The sequence below is a fragment of the Protopterus annectens genome, chromosome 13.part0 (genome assembly GCF_019279795.1).
Source record: "Protopterus annectens isolate FY-2018-M chromosome 13.part0, PAN1.0, whole genome shotgun sequence".
Taxonomy (NCBI): Eukaryota; Metazoa; Chordata; order Ceratodontiformes; family Protopteridae; genus Protopterus; species Protopterus annectens.
The window spans coordinates 900,459,562-900,474,610 of record NC_056747.1 but is presented as its reverse complement, the minus strand read 5'-3'; the positions used below and the strand labels follow the sequence as shown (position 1 = coordinate 900,474,610).

Here is a 15,049-nt window from a genome sequence, read left to right as displayed (position 1 = left end):
CCCTGTCATATGCTTTCTCTAAGTCTACAAAAACACAATGCAACTCCTTCCGACATTCTCTGTACTTCTCCATCAACACACTCAGAGCAAACATCGCATCTGTAGTGCTCTTTCCCAGCATGAAACCATACTGTTGATCACTAATCATCACGTCCCTTCTTAACCTAGCTTCCGTTACTCTTTCCCATAACCATGCTGTGACTGATCAATTTAATCCCTCTGTAGTTACCACAACTCTGCACATCACCCTTATTCTTAAAAATCACTACCAAAACACTTTCTCCATTCCTCAGGCATCCTCTCACTTTCCAAGATTTCATTAAACAATCTGGTTAAAAACTCCACTGCCATTTCACCTAAACACCTCCATGCTTCCACTGGTATGTCATCTGGGCCAACAGCCGTTCCATTGTTCATTCTCTTCATAGCTATCCTTACTTCCTCCTTGCTAATCCATTGTACTTCATGATTCACTATCCCTACATCATCCAACTTTCTCTCCCTCTCATTCTCTTCATTCATCAACCCCTCAAAGTACTCTTTCCATCTCCTTAACACACTCTCCTCACTTGTTAGCATGTTTCCCTCATTATCCTTTATCACCTTTACCTGCTGCGCATCTTTTCTAGCTCGGTCCCTCTGTCTAGCCAATCAGTACAGGTCCTTTTCTCCCTCAGTGTCCAACCTTTCATACAACTCTTCATATGCCTTATCATTAGCCTTTGCCACCTCTCTCTTTGCCATGCACCTCATCTCCTTATACTCCTGTCTACTTTCTTCATCTCTCTGACAATCCCACTTCTTTGCCAACCTCTTTGTCTGTATACTCTCCTGTACTTCTTCATTCCACCACCATGTCTCCTTGTCGTCCTTCCTCTGTCCAGATGTGATACCAAGCACCTTTCTAGCCATCTCCCTTACTAGCTCTGCTGTAGTTACCCAGCTATTTGGTAACTCTTCACTGCTTGTTTGTGTCTTTAGGCTTTTCCCAGTTAGGGGTCGCCACAGCGGAACTCTGGTCCGCTAATGATTGGCAGTAGATTTTTTTATGTGCCGAGTTTGCCAGCCCTGACGCACAACCTTCAACGAAGGTACGCCCATTCATGCATGACGGCTCTAGCTGAGAATCGAATGGCACAACGTCTTGCTGTGAGGTGACAATGCTACCGCAGCACCACCACCGCAGTGGTAACTCTTCACTGCTACATGTACTGTATTCACAATAGAAAAGAACTGCAATCTCTGCTAGATTCTGGCAGTATTGTTACCCTTGTAAAAGGGCCATGGTCGTGTAAGCAGAATACCTTGACAAAAATGCTGTAGAAGTAGCTCCACCCCTGACTGCTATAAAGGTATTTTGAGAGTAGATTGCAGTTGATATTACTGAGCCATTAGTTAAGTTCAGTAATTGATTCCATCCTAGATTATGTCACTAAATATCCAGAAATAATCCCACTCGGGTGAGCAAATGCGAAAGGTGTAGCCAGGGTACTGGCTCTACTATTCTGCAGAGTGGAAATACAGAAAGAAATACTTACGAGGGAACTGCATCTATGCCTAAAATAATCAACTATATGACACAATTTAGTGGGGATGGGCTATTAGAATTTTGTGTGCATACACATACATATATGTATGTACATTTGCACATTACATATGTCTTGAGCATACATGTATATATAAGTACATATTAATTCACGTGTATACTTCTAAATTGAAGTTGCTGAAATTTTGAAGTGTTTCGATCTAATATGCACTTTATGTACGCCACGGTGGGGGGGGGGTGCCTTGGGAAAACCTGGATTTAGCAAGGAGCAGAGAATCGAAAAAAATTGTGAACCACTGCACTACACACTATCTGAAAATGTGCTATGACCACTTAAATGATGAAAATGTTTATAAGAAAGTATCTATAACTGAATATAAAACTGCTAGAATTGACTTCAGGACCTGTTACACAAGGGCTGTAGGTTAGGTTATTTTTCTCTTAGTGATGTGGAGAATAAGTTTATAGTGAAGAATATGGTATGGCTGTTTTTACAGTTTTCCTAAAATTCACAGAGATTTATATAATTCTCCAGGAAGACCGGAATATTATGCAATTATTTTCTGCATAACATACGATTGTTTTTACATAAATATTTTTACCATATATTTTCTTATGTTAAAGATGCATTTGATTTTCTTGAGAAAGTAGCAGACTTGGAATGGACCAATGAAATGTACTGGATTACTATAGCTGTAAAAAGTCTGTATAGGTTCATAGGTTCATAGGTTCATACTAGGCTATCTGCCCAAGGGCATTTATAAGCCTAGCCCATAGTTATGTGGCTTTCGCCACCCCTTTAGTTTGAATAAAAACTATGCCTATCATTTTTCTGTGCCTCTGTCAAGCAGTGACACTGAAGTAATCCCTGGGGTATATCTGCGATCTCCCATCCATTGGTCAAGATTCCTCTTGAACAAGGCCAGCGAGGTGCTCTGTCTCACATGTACCGGGATTTTGCTCCACAGCATAGGGAGTCTCTGGGTGATGAATCTGTCCCTCCAGCACGTTCTATTTATAACCGTGTCAAGGTTTAAGTCTCCCGCCCTTGTGGTTCTGAGGGATCTAGATTTTTTGAGGTGAAGCATATTCATCAAATCTGGGTTTGACATGGCCTTATATGTCTGGCACAGGTCACCTCTGAGCAAGCGGTATGAGACTGAATAGAGCTGGAGTTCTTTCAGTCGGGCAGCATAAGACATATTTTTGAGACCCTTTATCCTTTTGGTGAGGAACTTTTGGGGCCTTTCAAGCTGCAGCAGGTGTCTGGTCAGATACATTCCGAACGGGCATTGTACTCAATCATAGGTCTAATGAGTGATGAGTACAGGGACGATGACCTCCCTTGATCTAGATGTGAATCCCTTCATGATCAGGTGGGCGATATAGAAGGTTTTCCTAACTACTTTAGCAACATGAGTGTCAAGCGAAGGCTACTGTCAACTTGGGTCCCCAGATCCCTGATGACTTTTTCTGTGCTCAGTGGATTGCCACCTATATGGTAGCTAGGAGTAACCTTGTTTTTCCCAAAGGGTATGACTATGCATTTTTTGGCGTTTAACTTCAGGCCATGGCTCTGGCATCAGTTATCCATTTCTGTGAGGCCCTTCTGGAGGATATCTGTGTCAGATGTGTTTTCGACTATGGCGCCCAGTTTGCAGTCATCTGCAAACTTTGTCAGCCATAACCCTCCTGTGTTTGCTTGTACTTCAGAAAAGTAGATGCCGAACAAGAGTGGACCCAGGACTGAGCCCTGTGGGACACCACTTGTGACAGGCTTTGAGTCTGACATGGCTCCAGCAACTCTGACCCTGTGGGTTCTGTCACTTAGCCAGTTTGCATACAAGTATTCATCATGAATTTGGTATTGAAGCTCTGAAATTTTAGCCGATAGCCCCGTAGCCCATTATATAATAGTGTATTTTTGTTTGACACAATATAAGCTTTCATTAAAATCAAAATATTTATCAGTTGCAGGGCACAACCATGGGGGCATCTTTTGCCCCTATGTATGCGAATATATTCATGGGTATTTTTGAAGTTGAACATCTATATAAAAAGAATTTATGCAAAAATTTCTAGGGAAATCTTAGACACAGTGATGATTTGGGGTTTCTGTGCAAGGGAGGGTATCCAATAGTTAAATCTTTTTATACAAACATTGGATGCCAATAGATTTAATCTTAAATTTGATGTACTCCAGTATGTTAGGTCAGTATTTATTTCTGAATGTTCATTTGCAAGGCTTATCCAATGGAAAAATAAAAACTAAAGTTCATAGGAAATTTGAAGATGGCAGTCATTTTTCAGACGTACGTAGCTGTCACCACCCCCCCCCATTTACTTGAGAAACTCCCTAGTTAGGAAAACTATTAATATGTTTGTGAGGAGGGGTTATAATAGAGAAGTTGTTAGGAGGTCTCTGAATAGATAAGATCTTAAGACCAATACAGTGAATAGGGGGTACATGAAATGTAAGCATAAAAAAAAATCTAATGAGGGTGGCGAGTGTCGTCATCAGAAGGCATAAGTAGTTACCACATACAATGTATTATAGATATCAATAACCTGTTAAAAGTATTTTTTTATGAAATTTAAATAGTTTAACCCCTACAGTTTCCTATAACAGGGGACGTAATATCAGATATATTATTGTACATAGCAAGTTTACTATGCTAGGTAACATTTTATATATAGACCCTACACCGAGAGGAACATTTCAGTGCAAGAGTTGCTCAAGGTGTAAAATATTGTTAGAATCAATGACAGACTAAATGGTTTATTTTTCTGGCCTAATGGCAGATACTGTTGCAACACAGAGGGAATAGTTTACACCCGGAGATGCTCTTGCAGTCTTTTATATAGGCTAGAGTAAGAGAACTTTCAAGGATAGCCTGCAGGAGCATAGAAGGGACATAAGGAATGTTAAACTTGACAGCCATCTTGCTAAGTACTTTAAACTTCATCATAGGAGTGACCCTGAAGCCCTTAAGGGCACTATTTTGGAAAAAAAAAACTTTGCAAGATGAGTGTTTAAACATACAATGAAAATTGTTATACAAAGAAACTGTTTTTATTTTAAAATATGGGACCCTGACCCCTGCTGATCTTAATAAAGACTTCAATTGGAAGGTTTTAATCCAATTTAAATATTTAACTGGAATGCTCTAGTGCATGCAGTAAATGTTATTTAAGGTTTGGTTTGATGTATGTTTATACTCCTTGAAGGCTGTTAGAGCCAAAGTGCTAGCTAGAGTGGGATTTTTGAGTTTTTACAAATAAAATTGTGTAGAGAATTCAATGGCTTCAGTTGTTTCAATTAAGATTCCAGGGGTTAGCCACCATGGAAGTCAAGGCAAAAAAAAATCCATACCTTTTTATATCTGTCTCCAAGTATCTGGATTCTATAGACTTCTGCTAAGGGCTCCCCCATGCAATATGAATCCTGTCGCCACTTTGTTGGGGGAATGCATTAATACAGAGTCTTTACTAATAGTACTTCATTTTGAAATCACAACTCTTTCACTGTATAAATTCTTTTCAAAAGGTATCATCTCCTTGATGTAGCAACATTTAAAGAAACTCCAGAGTTTCAAAAAACGGTTTCACCTCTTCCATCCTCCCCTAAAGATTACACAAGTTACATGCATTTTTGTATAAGGCTGCCGGTGAATATGTAGCAAAATATCTAGCAAAAAAGTCCTATGGACTGTACTGACAAGGCAACAATTCTTACCTGCAGAACTGGTGATCACACTTAGTAGAAACAGGCTCCTTCATTAATTCCAAACTAGAAAGGTAAAGGACAGAAATATTTCTGCATTAAAATGTTTTACTGAGTCTTAATAAACATCTAAATTAAAGGACAAACGCCTTCAGTTTTCTATGATATGTCACTGCAAACCTCTAGTTCACCCACTTGTCAAACTTAAAAGCTATGAATTGTGTAGATAATGCTAGTGCCTAGACAGCTGCAGATGAAATATTCTAGCTACTTTTGGAAATTAAATCAATTCATGGGTCCAGATACATGATCACTATTTTTCTCAACTCTCCTTTCCTTTTATACACCGATTGTCCCTCCAAGAGACCATCACTTATGAAATCCACTGTGACTGCAAAAAAAAAAAATCACAGCAAACTTTTTCACGCTACAGCTGCAACCATGCTGACTGCAGTAAACAAAAAGCAAAGGCATCTACTGCCCATATTTCTGTTACCCTGCCCGAAATTTAAATGAAAGACAATTACAAAAGAAAAACATCCCTGAATTTTATTCAATGGCAGCTTGAGGTAATCTCTAGTAATATGACTAACAACAAAATTAAATGTTGCTAGGAAAACAACGTAATCATTTACTAAGGGCAACCAATCACAGATATTGAGACAGCCTAGTAAAAGTAAAAGGACATGGGTAGCCAGCATATATCCTGTGTTCATAGGGGTAGAACAGAGAAGTCTTGCTAATAAACAGCACAATCTCTCACTTCCGGGTTAAATTTGCCACTGATTTCAATGGGAAGCTGTAGGGCAATTATCCAGCATGTACTACTGCTGTACTAGCCAAATAATTATCCCACAGATGTGGTGCAAGAGAGTTTTTTTTATTTTAAGACTGGCTTCATGCTGATTTTAAACTAACACACTAAAATGTAATAAATCCATCACCAGTGGATGACCATGCAGTTCTGATTTTACTCGTAACCTACGACCAATGGGTTAAATAAAATGGACTGAAAGGTGACGCACAAAGTGTAGATTGGTATAAACATAGTATTAACATATTTAAAAACTAACAAAAATTGACACTGATCAAGGTCTCTTTTTGTAAAAAAGCACAAAGTGGGAAATTATTTCTGGGGAAAACTGGGACTTGAAGCACCTATATTACTCTTACTGACAGGGAAATTGTCTGATGTGTCATTTCTTTCTAAGAAGGCAATGTGTTGCATGTATATGATAAAAAAAAATAAATAATCCTTAAGTTGCTTTAAGTAGCCAGGGACTGTTTGCATATTACTGCCAACATGTGCGTTTACAACAGCATATAAAAGTATAACTATATATATATATATATATATATATATATATATATATACATAAATACATATATATGTATATATATATATATATATATATATATATATGTACACACAAACAGAATAAATATTGTACTATATAGACACACAGATCAATGGTATACTGATGGACCAAAAGCTCAAGAATTATAAAAAATTTATTAGCTCAGTTTTGTTATAAGACAAAAAGCAGTGATACAGACGGTTACACAACCAAGTGCACTAAAATAAGGCTCTGAGGAAAAGGAAAAAAATCAAAGTACCCTTTTTCATTAAAAGTCAGAGTCCCCACAAACAGGATGACAGTTGCTTCCAAAAATGGTTCAGCAACAGGGATCAAAGTCCATGCAGTACAGATGTCCTCCTGTAAACTCTCTTCCTTCTGGATTCCTTCACAGGAAGCATTCCAAATCTTCTCAGATTAGTCCAGCACAATTCTTCACTGCAGTGCAACATCTAAGAACTGATATTCCAGGCAATCTTTTCCTTACTACAAATGGCCAACTTCCCCAGTTTGATAGGACTACATATGACACTTTCATACACCACACAGTTTGTTCTATTAACTGAATCAAAAGGAATCCTCTCCAGTATCTACCTTCTCAAAGCAACAGTTCTATTAACAACTAGTTACATGATGTCTTAAATGAACATGTATAGTTACAAATATTTGTATCACTTTTATAGCATTTTCTGGCGAGAACCACTACATTATGTTTATAACCCTCCCCCTCCCCAAACCCCTTGGTATTAGGCTCAAGACAGGCTGCAAGGGGACGTCCAAAAGGGCTGCACACTGATAAGCAGCTTAATTTTACCTCTCTGTATGAAAAAATGAATTGAGAAATAACAGCTAGTAATTCTGTCGGCTTCAGTAAAATTCAGTTACTGGCTAGTAAATACACTGACTGGATGGCAGCAAGAAGAAATTTAGAGAACCTGAAAGAATATAAACTAGAAAAGGTGAAGAGCGAGCACACTGACTGGGAAGAATCCTGTAGTTGTTCAGCATAAAGCAGTTCAAGCTCCAGCTTTAATACAAGAGACAGCTAAATAATTCAGAAGAAAAATAAATTAAATGTTCTCAGAGCTCAGTAAAATAAGTGAAACAGTGGAGTATTATCAACTCAAATAACAAAAGGTTGCAAAAATATAATAACTAGCTATTCTGATGAACTGATAAAATTGCAAAAATCAGAACATGAAAATAAAAGTCTCAATCAGCAAGCTTTTTCTTCAAGAAGTGCTAATTCAACAAATGTTACAGAGCACAAAGAGAAAACCTGAGGTTTTCTGCTTTTCTGGAGAAAATGGAAAGAAGGAAAGAAGGAACAGATTATTAATTTTATGAAAGCACAAGTAACCGGACTGATATTCCACAGCAGAATTTGTCAATTGAAATTGCACACAGTGTATGTTCCAAGCCTGGTCATGAGAAAGCAGCCAAGACCTCTATTAGTAAAGATGCAATCATACCAGTAGAAAGAGTTGCTCCTTAAAAAAAAAAAATGTGGTGAAGTACCAAAAACTGAAGACAACAGAGTGTTTGTGGAAAATGATTATTCACTATACACCAGGCAGAAGAGAAACAAGTTTATCTCAGCTATCAGGGAATGTTGAGATGAAGGTGTGAGATTCAAGCTGTTGTATCCATCAGGCTTCAGATTATTTTTTTCCTGGAGGATCAAAGAGTTTTTGATGCAAAACAGGCTAAGAAAGAAATACAAAAGTGTATCCAACAAATGTGAGCAAACAGAAGTGGACTCTGCTTCTCATTCTTCTGAAAATAAAGCTTAAAGACTTTGCTAGTGAAACCTTTTTCTAATGTTCCAGAGAACAATGCTTGAGACAGAGAAAAAAATAACAGGAGTTGATCTTGGACTTGAGTCTGGTGTTGGGAGATGGAGATGGATAGGAAGTAGATCAGAAACACTGCAATTAGTGAATAAATGGGGAGACTATAAAGAATTGATCACATTTGTGAAATATGGCTTTCCATGAAAAAGTGGCTGAAAAAGATTGGACTTCTGTTGACTTTGTTAAACTTGTAGATGGACTGCAAAGCATACATCCAACTTCACGTCATTAATGTTTAGAAGGACAATGAAGGAACCTAGTAAAACACTTTTTTGCTTATTGGCATTCGTATAAACTATTTCAGGATATAAACTGCATTTTATACAGTAGAGCAGATTTGTGTAGTATGAAGTCAGGGGCATCTTAAATGAGGAGGTGAGGAGTTGTATTTTCAGCAATTGCTGTACATGATAAAGATATTAAACAAATACTTTCTTTTAGTTTGAGAAATATAGGCATTACACTGTAAAAAGAGAAGAAAAACTTGTGTTTGTCTCGCGCAAATTAATATGATGTAATCTTGGCAATGTTGTTTTTGGGAAGGAGGTGTAAATGTACACAGATTATACTAGAGAGAGTTGAGATTTTTATTTGTTTTTTTTTTTTGCATAACTGAATGCCTGGATTAATGCCCTTGCTTTATTCTAAACACAAAAGTGTTTTCTGTAAGCAAGTGGGCCTTAAACAATGATAAATGCAATGAGAAGAGTCAGGTTTCTTGCATAAATCAATATCAGTTTTTTTCTTTCTTTCTTTGGCAAATGCTCAATAAGTTAAGAAGTCTGTAGCTGAAGGCTGTTGTTACTATGGAAACATAAAAACAGAATGCGTAAGTTGTCTGCAGGAACAAGCAGAACTCATGAGAGTTCTGTGCATAGTTTGCTTAAGGAAATGCAAAATTTAAAGGCAAAAGGGCAAAAGTTTGAAATTATGAAAGTGAATAAGAAAGAGCTTCTTTAGCAACCTTAATATATCAATGGATTTAATATAACAGTGCATAATTTAGCTTTGTTTAAAGACAAGAAAGCTCAGTATTTAAGGTTAATAATGTTTCCTGAAAGTGTACAGGCTGTTTTACACACATGGAAGGGGAACAGAGATAAGAAAAGACCAGGCATCAATAATGTAAGTAGGAACACAGGCTGTAACATGTGATTTAGCAAGGGTAATCTTAAATTTAAATTTGGGTAAAGCCTGTGGGTGCAGCTGTCAATGTGGGACAATTATTCCTATCAGGAGGGTTAAACTTGATTTGAAGACATGCATAGATTTGTGTGTTTCTTCCAAATTAATACATTATGAAAGTGTCCTGAAAATGTATTTAGTTTTTTGTTTGAGGAGTTTCCACAGACCCATGACAATGACTGCCCACCCAGCAAACCAGTATTGTTCTTGAATAAATCTCCTTTACCACATACCGTCTCCTGCTCATTTTCCTGGAGTTCAGCAAAGCCTGTAGTCCAGGCTTAAGTATTTTACTTGTATCCAGTGCCATCCAGGAAAAGTTAAGTTCTTTGCTTGCTAAATTGGACTTGACTTAAATTTTCAGTGATTACTTTTGTTTCCTGCATTTGTGTGCACATTTCACCAAATTTTTTGTTGAAAAAAATGTTCTTCCTGTTACCATCAGTGTTACTGCCTAGAAATTACAGTCAGCAACGGATTTTGAGCTAGCTGTCCAAGTGGTTTGTGTTAGCATTGCACTTGTGTGTTTTCTACTGTGTTTTTACATGAAGAGGTATGGGTTTATTCAGCTCGTAGCAGGAGGCGTTTGTCTGGTCTAAGTCTGTCTTTTCAGTGCTGCTATAAATTATAAATGTTTGCGTGGGTTAGCAGTTACCCGTAAAGAAGCAAACACCTGGAAAGCAAATGTTCTCTATTGAATGATCTATAAAACTGTAACCTGTAAAGCAGCAATATAGTGGCAATACCTTGTGTACCAACAAGTTTAGAGCAGCTAGTTGGGCTCGGGTGGCAATACCTGAAGATTTAGTAGAATTCAGTACTGTGTAAACATTAAAGTTAGTAGAATTTAGTACCGTTCAGCTTAATCTACCCCAATAAAGAGCCATTGTAAGTCTGCATAAACAAAGCACCCTTAACAGTCTTTCTAACCACAATACACCATCCCCTGCAGCTGACAAACCAAAAAACACTGGTCATTTTGGTGTATACAGTTTTTTTTACCTTCTCTGTGGCAGCTTGGTGGAAATGCGCATCTTCAGACAATGAAGTAACCATCTCATGTTTAGTGACAGCCACTTAATCTTTAAAGAATCTGACACTGCATATGTCAGAGGTGTAATTGCACAATGACACTGGATGAAAATCTCTCAAGTCCACATCAGGTTGTTGAAAATACATACAATACCTACCTCACACAGCAGACAACCCACATACAAACTAACATATGCTGAGGCACTTAAATGCAATCTTCCTAAACAACAAAGATCACCTAAACCACCAACTGTCTAAGTTATGCCTCAGCAGGCTAAAAGGCACTCAGAAAAAAATTCACATAACACCACACACACTGTCACTCTCAGTGGAGCCCCTAATGCTAAGGCCAGCTAAAACAGTTACCAGAACTCTCATCATGGAGGATTCCAATGTAAAATATACTAATGACCCTTTAAACCAGGCAGAAGAAGAATTAAACTGTTAAGTTGCTTATCTGGAGCCGGGATCCACCAAAGCAAGTATGCACTCAAGACAATACGCAACAGGTACAAGCATGATTCCATCGTTGTCCATGTAAGTGTAAATGACCAGAGATGTACCTCCCTGGACTGTATGAAGAGAAACATTATGGCACTTTCAGACCATGTGTCTCAGGCTGGTATAAGCCTAACACTGAGCAGCACATTACCATCACTGACAATGATGCCGCAATATGAGCAAACGATTGATTTCAACAACTAGCTGCATTTCTTGTGTCATTCTAAGGTGATCCAATATCTGTCAGGATAGGAACACATCGTCAACACACTACGTTGCTTTTCCAAGGATGGTCTGCATCTTTCCCCCCTCTAGTCATTCAAATATTGGCCAAGGTTTTCACTGCCCCTACACTATTTTTGGATAATGCCAAATTGACAAACCTACCAACATAGAAAAATCAACTCAAAAAAACTTCAAGGTGGACTTCCAAGATGGCTGCTCATTGAGTAACAGCTTAACTCTAGTTTTCCCAGTGTGAAAACAGAAACAGAAAAGGCCAGCAGACTTTTGTGTTTATTGGTAAATTTCAGTAACTGGCTAGTAAATGTACTGCCTGGATGCCAAGAAAAAAAGAAATACAAAGCACTTGGTACAAAATCAGCTACAAAAAGTGAGGAAGAAACACTGACTGGGGAAAGTTCTGCAGCTGTTCAAAAAAAAAAAAAAAAAACAATGCAACCTCAAGTAACCCACATGAAGATACAAGACAACTGCATACAGACCTGGTTAAAACAAACTAAACACTGATGGAGTTGATCAGCACACACGCACAAAAAAAAAAAAAAAGCTGAACAAAAAAAAATGAAAGAAGCTTGAAACAGATATTCAGATGAGGTGATAAAGCTGCAAAAATCAGAGGTTGAGATGAAGAAAAAGCTGGCTGAATATGAGACTGCTCAGGAAGAGATGTTTCAAAAAAAGAACAGAATTGGAGGACAGAGCACACAGGGAAAACCTGAGATTTTCAGCTATAGTAGAGAAGCTGAAGGAACAGACTGCATTAATTTTATGGAAGCACAAATAAGCAACTGGACTTGTTCCACAGCAGGAGTTCTTAGTTCGAAAAACACATGTGTATGCTCCATATCTGGCTATGAGAAAATAACATAGACCTTTAATAGTAAAGATGCAATCTTACTAGCAGAAGGAATTGATTCTGACAAAACTGTGGTAGGGGGACAAAAATACTAAAAGAGGGAGATGGCAGAATGTTTGTGGAAAATTATAACTCGTTGTACAGCAGGCAGAACAGGAGTAAATTCATTCCACTATTCAGGGCATGCTGAGACAGGTGTGAGATTCAAAATGCTGTTCCCAGCTGTCTTCAAGGTATTCTTCCCTGTAGGGACAAAAACATTTTCTGATTAAGTACATACTAAAGAGGAAATACAAAAGTTTGTCCAATAAAAAATTGAGCTGTGAAACAGAAAAAGATTCTGCTTCTTGTTCTGGTGGTAAAGACCAGAAAGAGACTGTACCCATAAAACCCTTTCCACTGTTTCAACAGAAAATGTTGCACAGAAGGAAGGGACCATGAGAGCTGACTAGAAGAATCAACAGCACGTTGGAAATGAAGCAGAGAAAGGATTAGAGGTGAACAGTAATGAAACCATTAATTTAATGTGGGATGACAATGAAATAATTATATTTGTTTAATATGGCAGAACAAGAAAATCTGGAAATATTGGACTTTTTCAGAATTTGTTGGACTTGTGGGGGGCTCTAACGTATACCTACTTCATGCCATTAATGCTCAGAGAAATGCTTTGGGGAGGGAAAGAGGGGAGAAAGTTAACTAAGGAAAGAAAGCTTTTTTTTCTTAATACTACTATTTTTGTGGTATATAGTTTTCTTTGCATGGTATAAAGTAAAGTTTTCTCAGTTATTTTAAGTATAAAATGGGATTGTAAATCGGTAATGCTGTTTTTTTTCTCCCTCTTCTTGCTTAGTTTTAAGAAATGTAGGGACTGCAATGTAAAAAAAAAAGTCTAGTTAAAAGAGCAAGACAAAAGAAAAATTAATGTGTTTTTTCTGCTTTACTATCAAAATCCTGAACGCAGATGGTCTGCAGACAGGATATCGGATGGCAGATGGTCGACTGCCGTGTTGCCAACCATTGGTAGTTCATATCAGTGAATGTCACTGTACATTCGCTGATATGAAGTTAATATAAGGGCTGGAGATGGCGTTACAGTGCAGATTGGGACAGTCATCCCTTTCCTCACTGTAGTGTGGTCTCAGAGTTGGAATATATATTGTTAGCAGGATGTGTGGGGGGGCACCCCCCACTGGGCAGTGCAGTGTGGCAAGCCCCCAGCAAAGCCACGATGTGAAGTGTAGGAGTTATACTTACTTGAGCTTCTATGCGGACAGCACGTTTTATGTTCGGTGACATTGCTAAATCCGCTGAATTTAGTCAGCAGATTCAACATTTCAACTAAGTGAAATTTGTGACTCGGCCTTTCAGTTCAAGGTTGGGAACAGATGTTTGTAATGACTTGCCATTTTGATAGTAAACCGTTTTTCTCATTCTTGCATGGGGGAATGAATAGAATAAGGACCTTACACTGATTTAGTAGCAAGTTTTAAGAGAAAGCAACTAAATTAAAAAGAATATTGAATATTATGAGGCTTTTTTCTACCAAGTGAATTTATGCTTAGTAGCAATCCTGTATCTGCCATTCAGGACTCCATGGAAACAATCTGATAGAGAAATTAATTAGTTAAAGTCTGGTGGAGAGTAATTGGCTGGAAAAAAAAAAAAAAAAAGGAGAGAAACTGTCTAGGAGATATGTTTTCTGAAACCATTCAGGGGTTTCCCACCTGGGAGAGCTACAAGGATAAGACAAAACCAGTTAGCACTTAGTAGAAACGCAGGCTGCACCATGCGTCTTAGCATGGATAACCTTTCTTTTATGTTAACTCAAGTCTAAGTGTGGATGTCAGTTTGGGACACTTGTTCCTATTAGGAGAACAAAACTTCAATATTTGAAGATGTACGTTAGTGTTAAATTAACAGGTTTTAGGGTGTATTATTGTTTTTTTTTGGTTGGTTTTTGTTTGTTTGATAGCTTTCAATAAAACAACATTTTGTAAGATGTGACAAACTCAAATGGATACAACAAGAAACAACTATATAAACATTCAACCTGCCAAACAGTGTACGCATGTAACACAAAAGTTGGAACTAGACATTTAACAAAAAAGATGCTATACATAAAAGGTGAGAATAACTTTTTAATACAATGATGCTTTCTCTAATGTCTTTAAATGTTAATGGTCTCACAGATGAATACAAAAAAAAAAAAATAATGAACTTTATTAAAAATGTAGAGTGCAAACAGCTATGTTACAGGAGACGCACTTGGAAAGAACTGAACATGTGAAGTTGATAAAGAAAGGTTTTCAGGATGGTTATTCAGCAGAATATCTGGGAAAAAGGAAAAGAGGAGTACTTCTCTTAATTGCAAGAGGAGCTCCAATAATGATGGAACAAGATAAAAAAAATGTCACATTTGCTGTGTTAAGGTTCTACTGGCAAGGGAGGAAGATTACACCGGCATGTATTTATATTTCACCTAAAACTACTATAATGGAGCTTAAGAAAATTCTGGGAGAAATCAGTTTTCAGCAAAGAATATTAATTATAGGTGGGGACTGGAATTTGACTCGCAGCAGTAAATGTGTCTGGGAGGGCCCAGAAGGGAAATGATAAAGGTGGGTAGATTTTTGAAGAAATTTATAAAAATATTTGGCATGGAAGATGTGAATTCAGAAAGAATTCAAAGTGAATTTACATATTATCCTCCAAGATATAAAAAATGGGATAGGCTAGACAGAATATACA

General features: G+C 37.6%; 1 protein-coding gene across 2 annotated transcripts in view; it reads right to left on the bottom strand.

Moving 5' to 3' along the window:
- LOC122787759 (breast cancer type 1 susceptibility protein homolog) overlaps positions 1–15,049 on the bottom strand; it is a 536,873-nt gene that overhangs the window by 317,981 nt on the left and 203,843 nt on the right. For both annotated transcript variants that reach the window (XM_044054655.1, XM_044054656.1), the window contains exon 3: positions 5,283–5,336. In XM_044054655.1, coding sequence (XP_043910590.1) covers positions 5,283–5,336 — 54 coding nt within the window. The remainder of the gene's footprint in view (positions 1–5,282; positions 5,337–15,049) is intronic.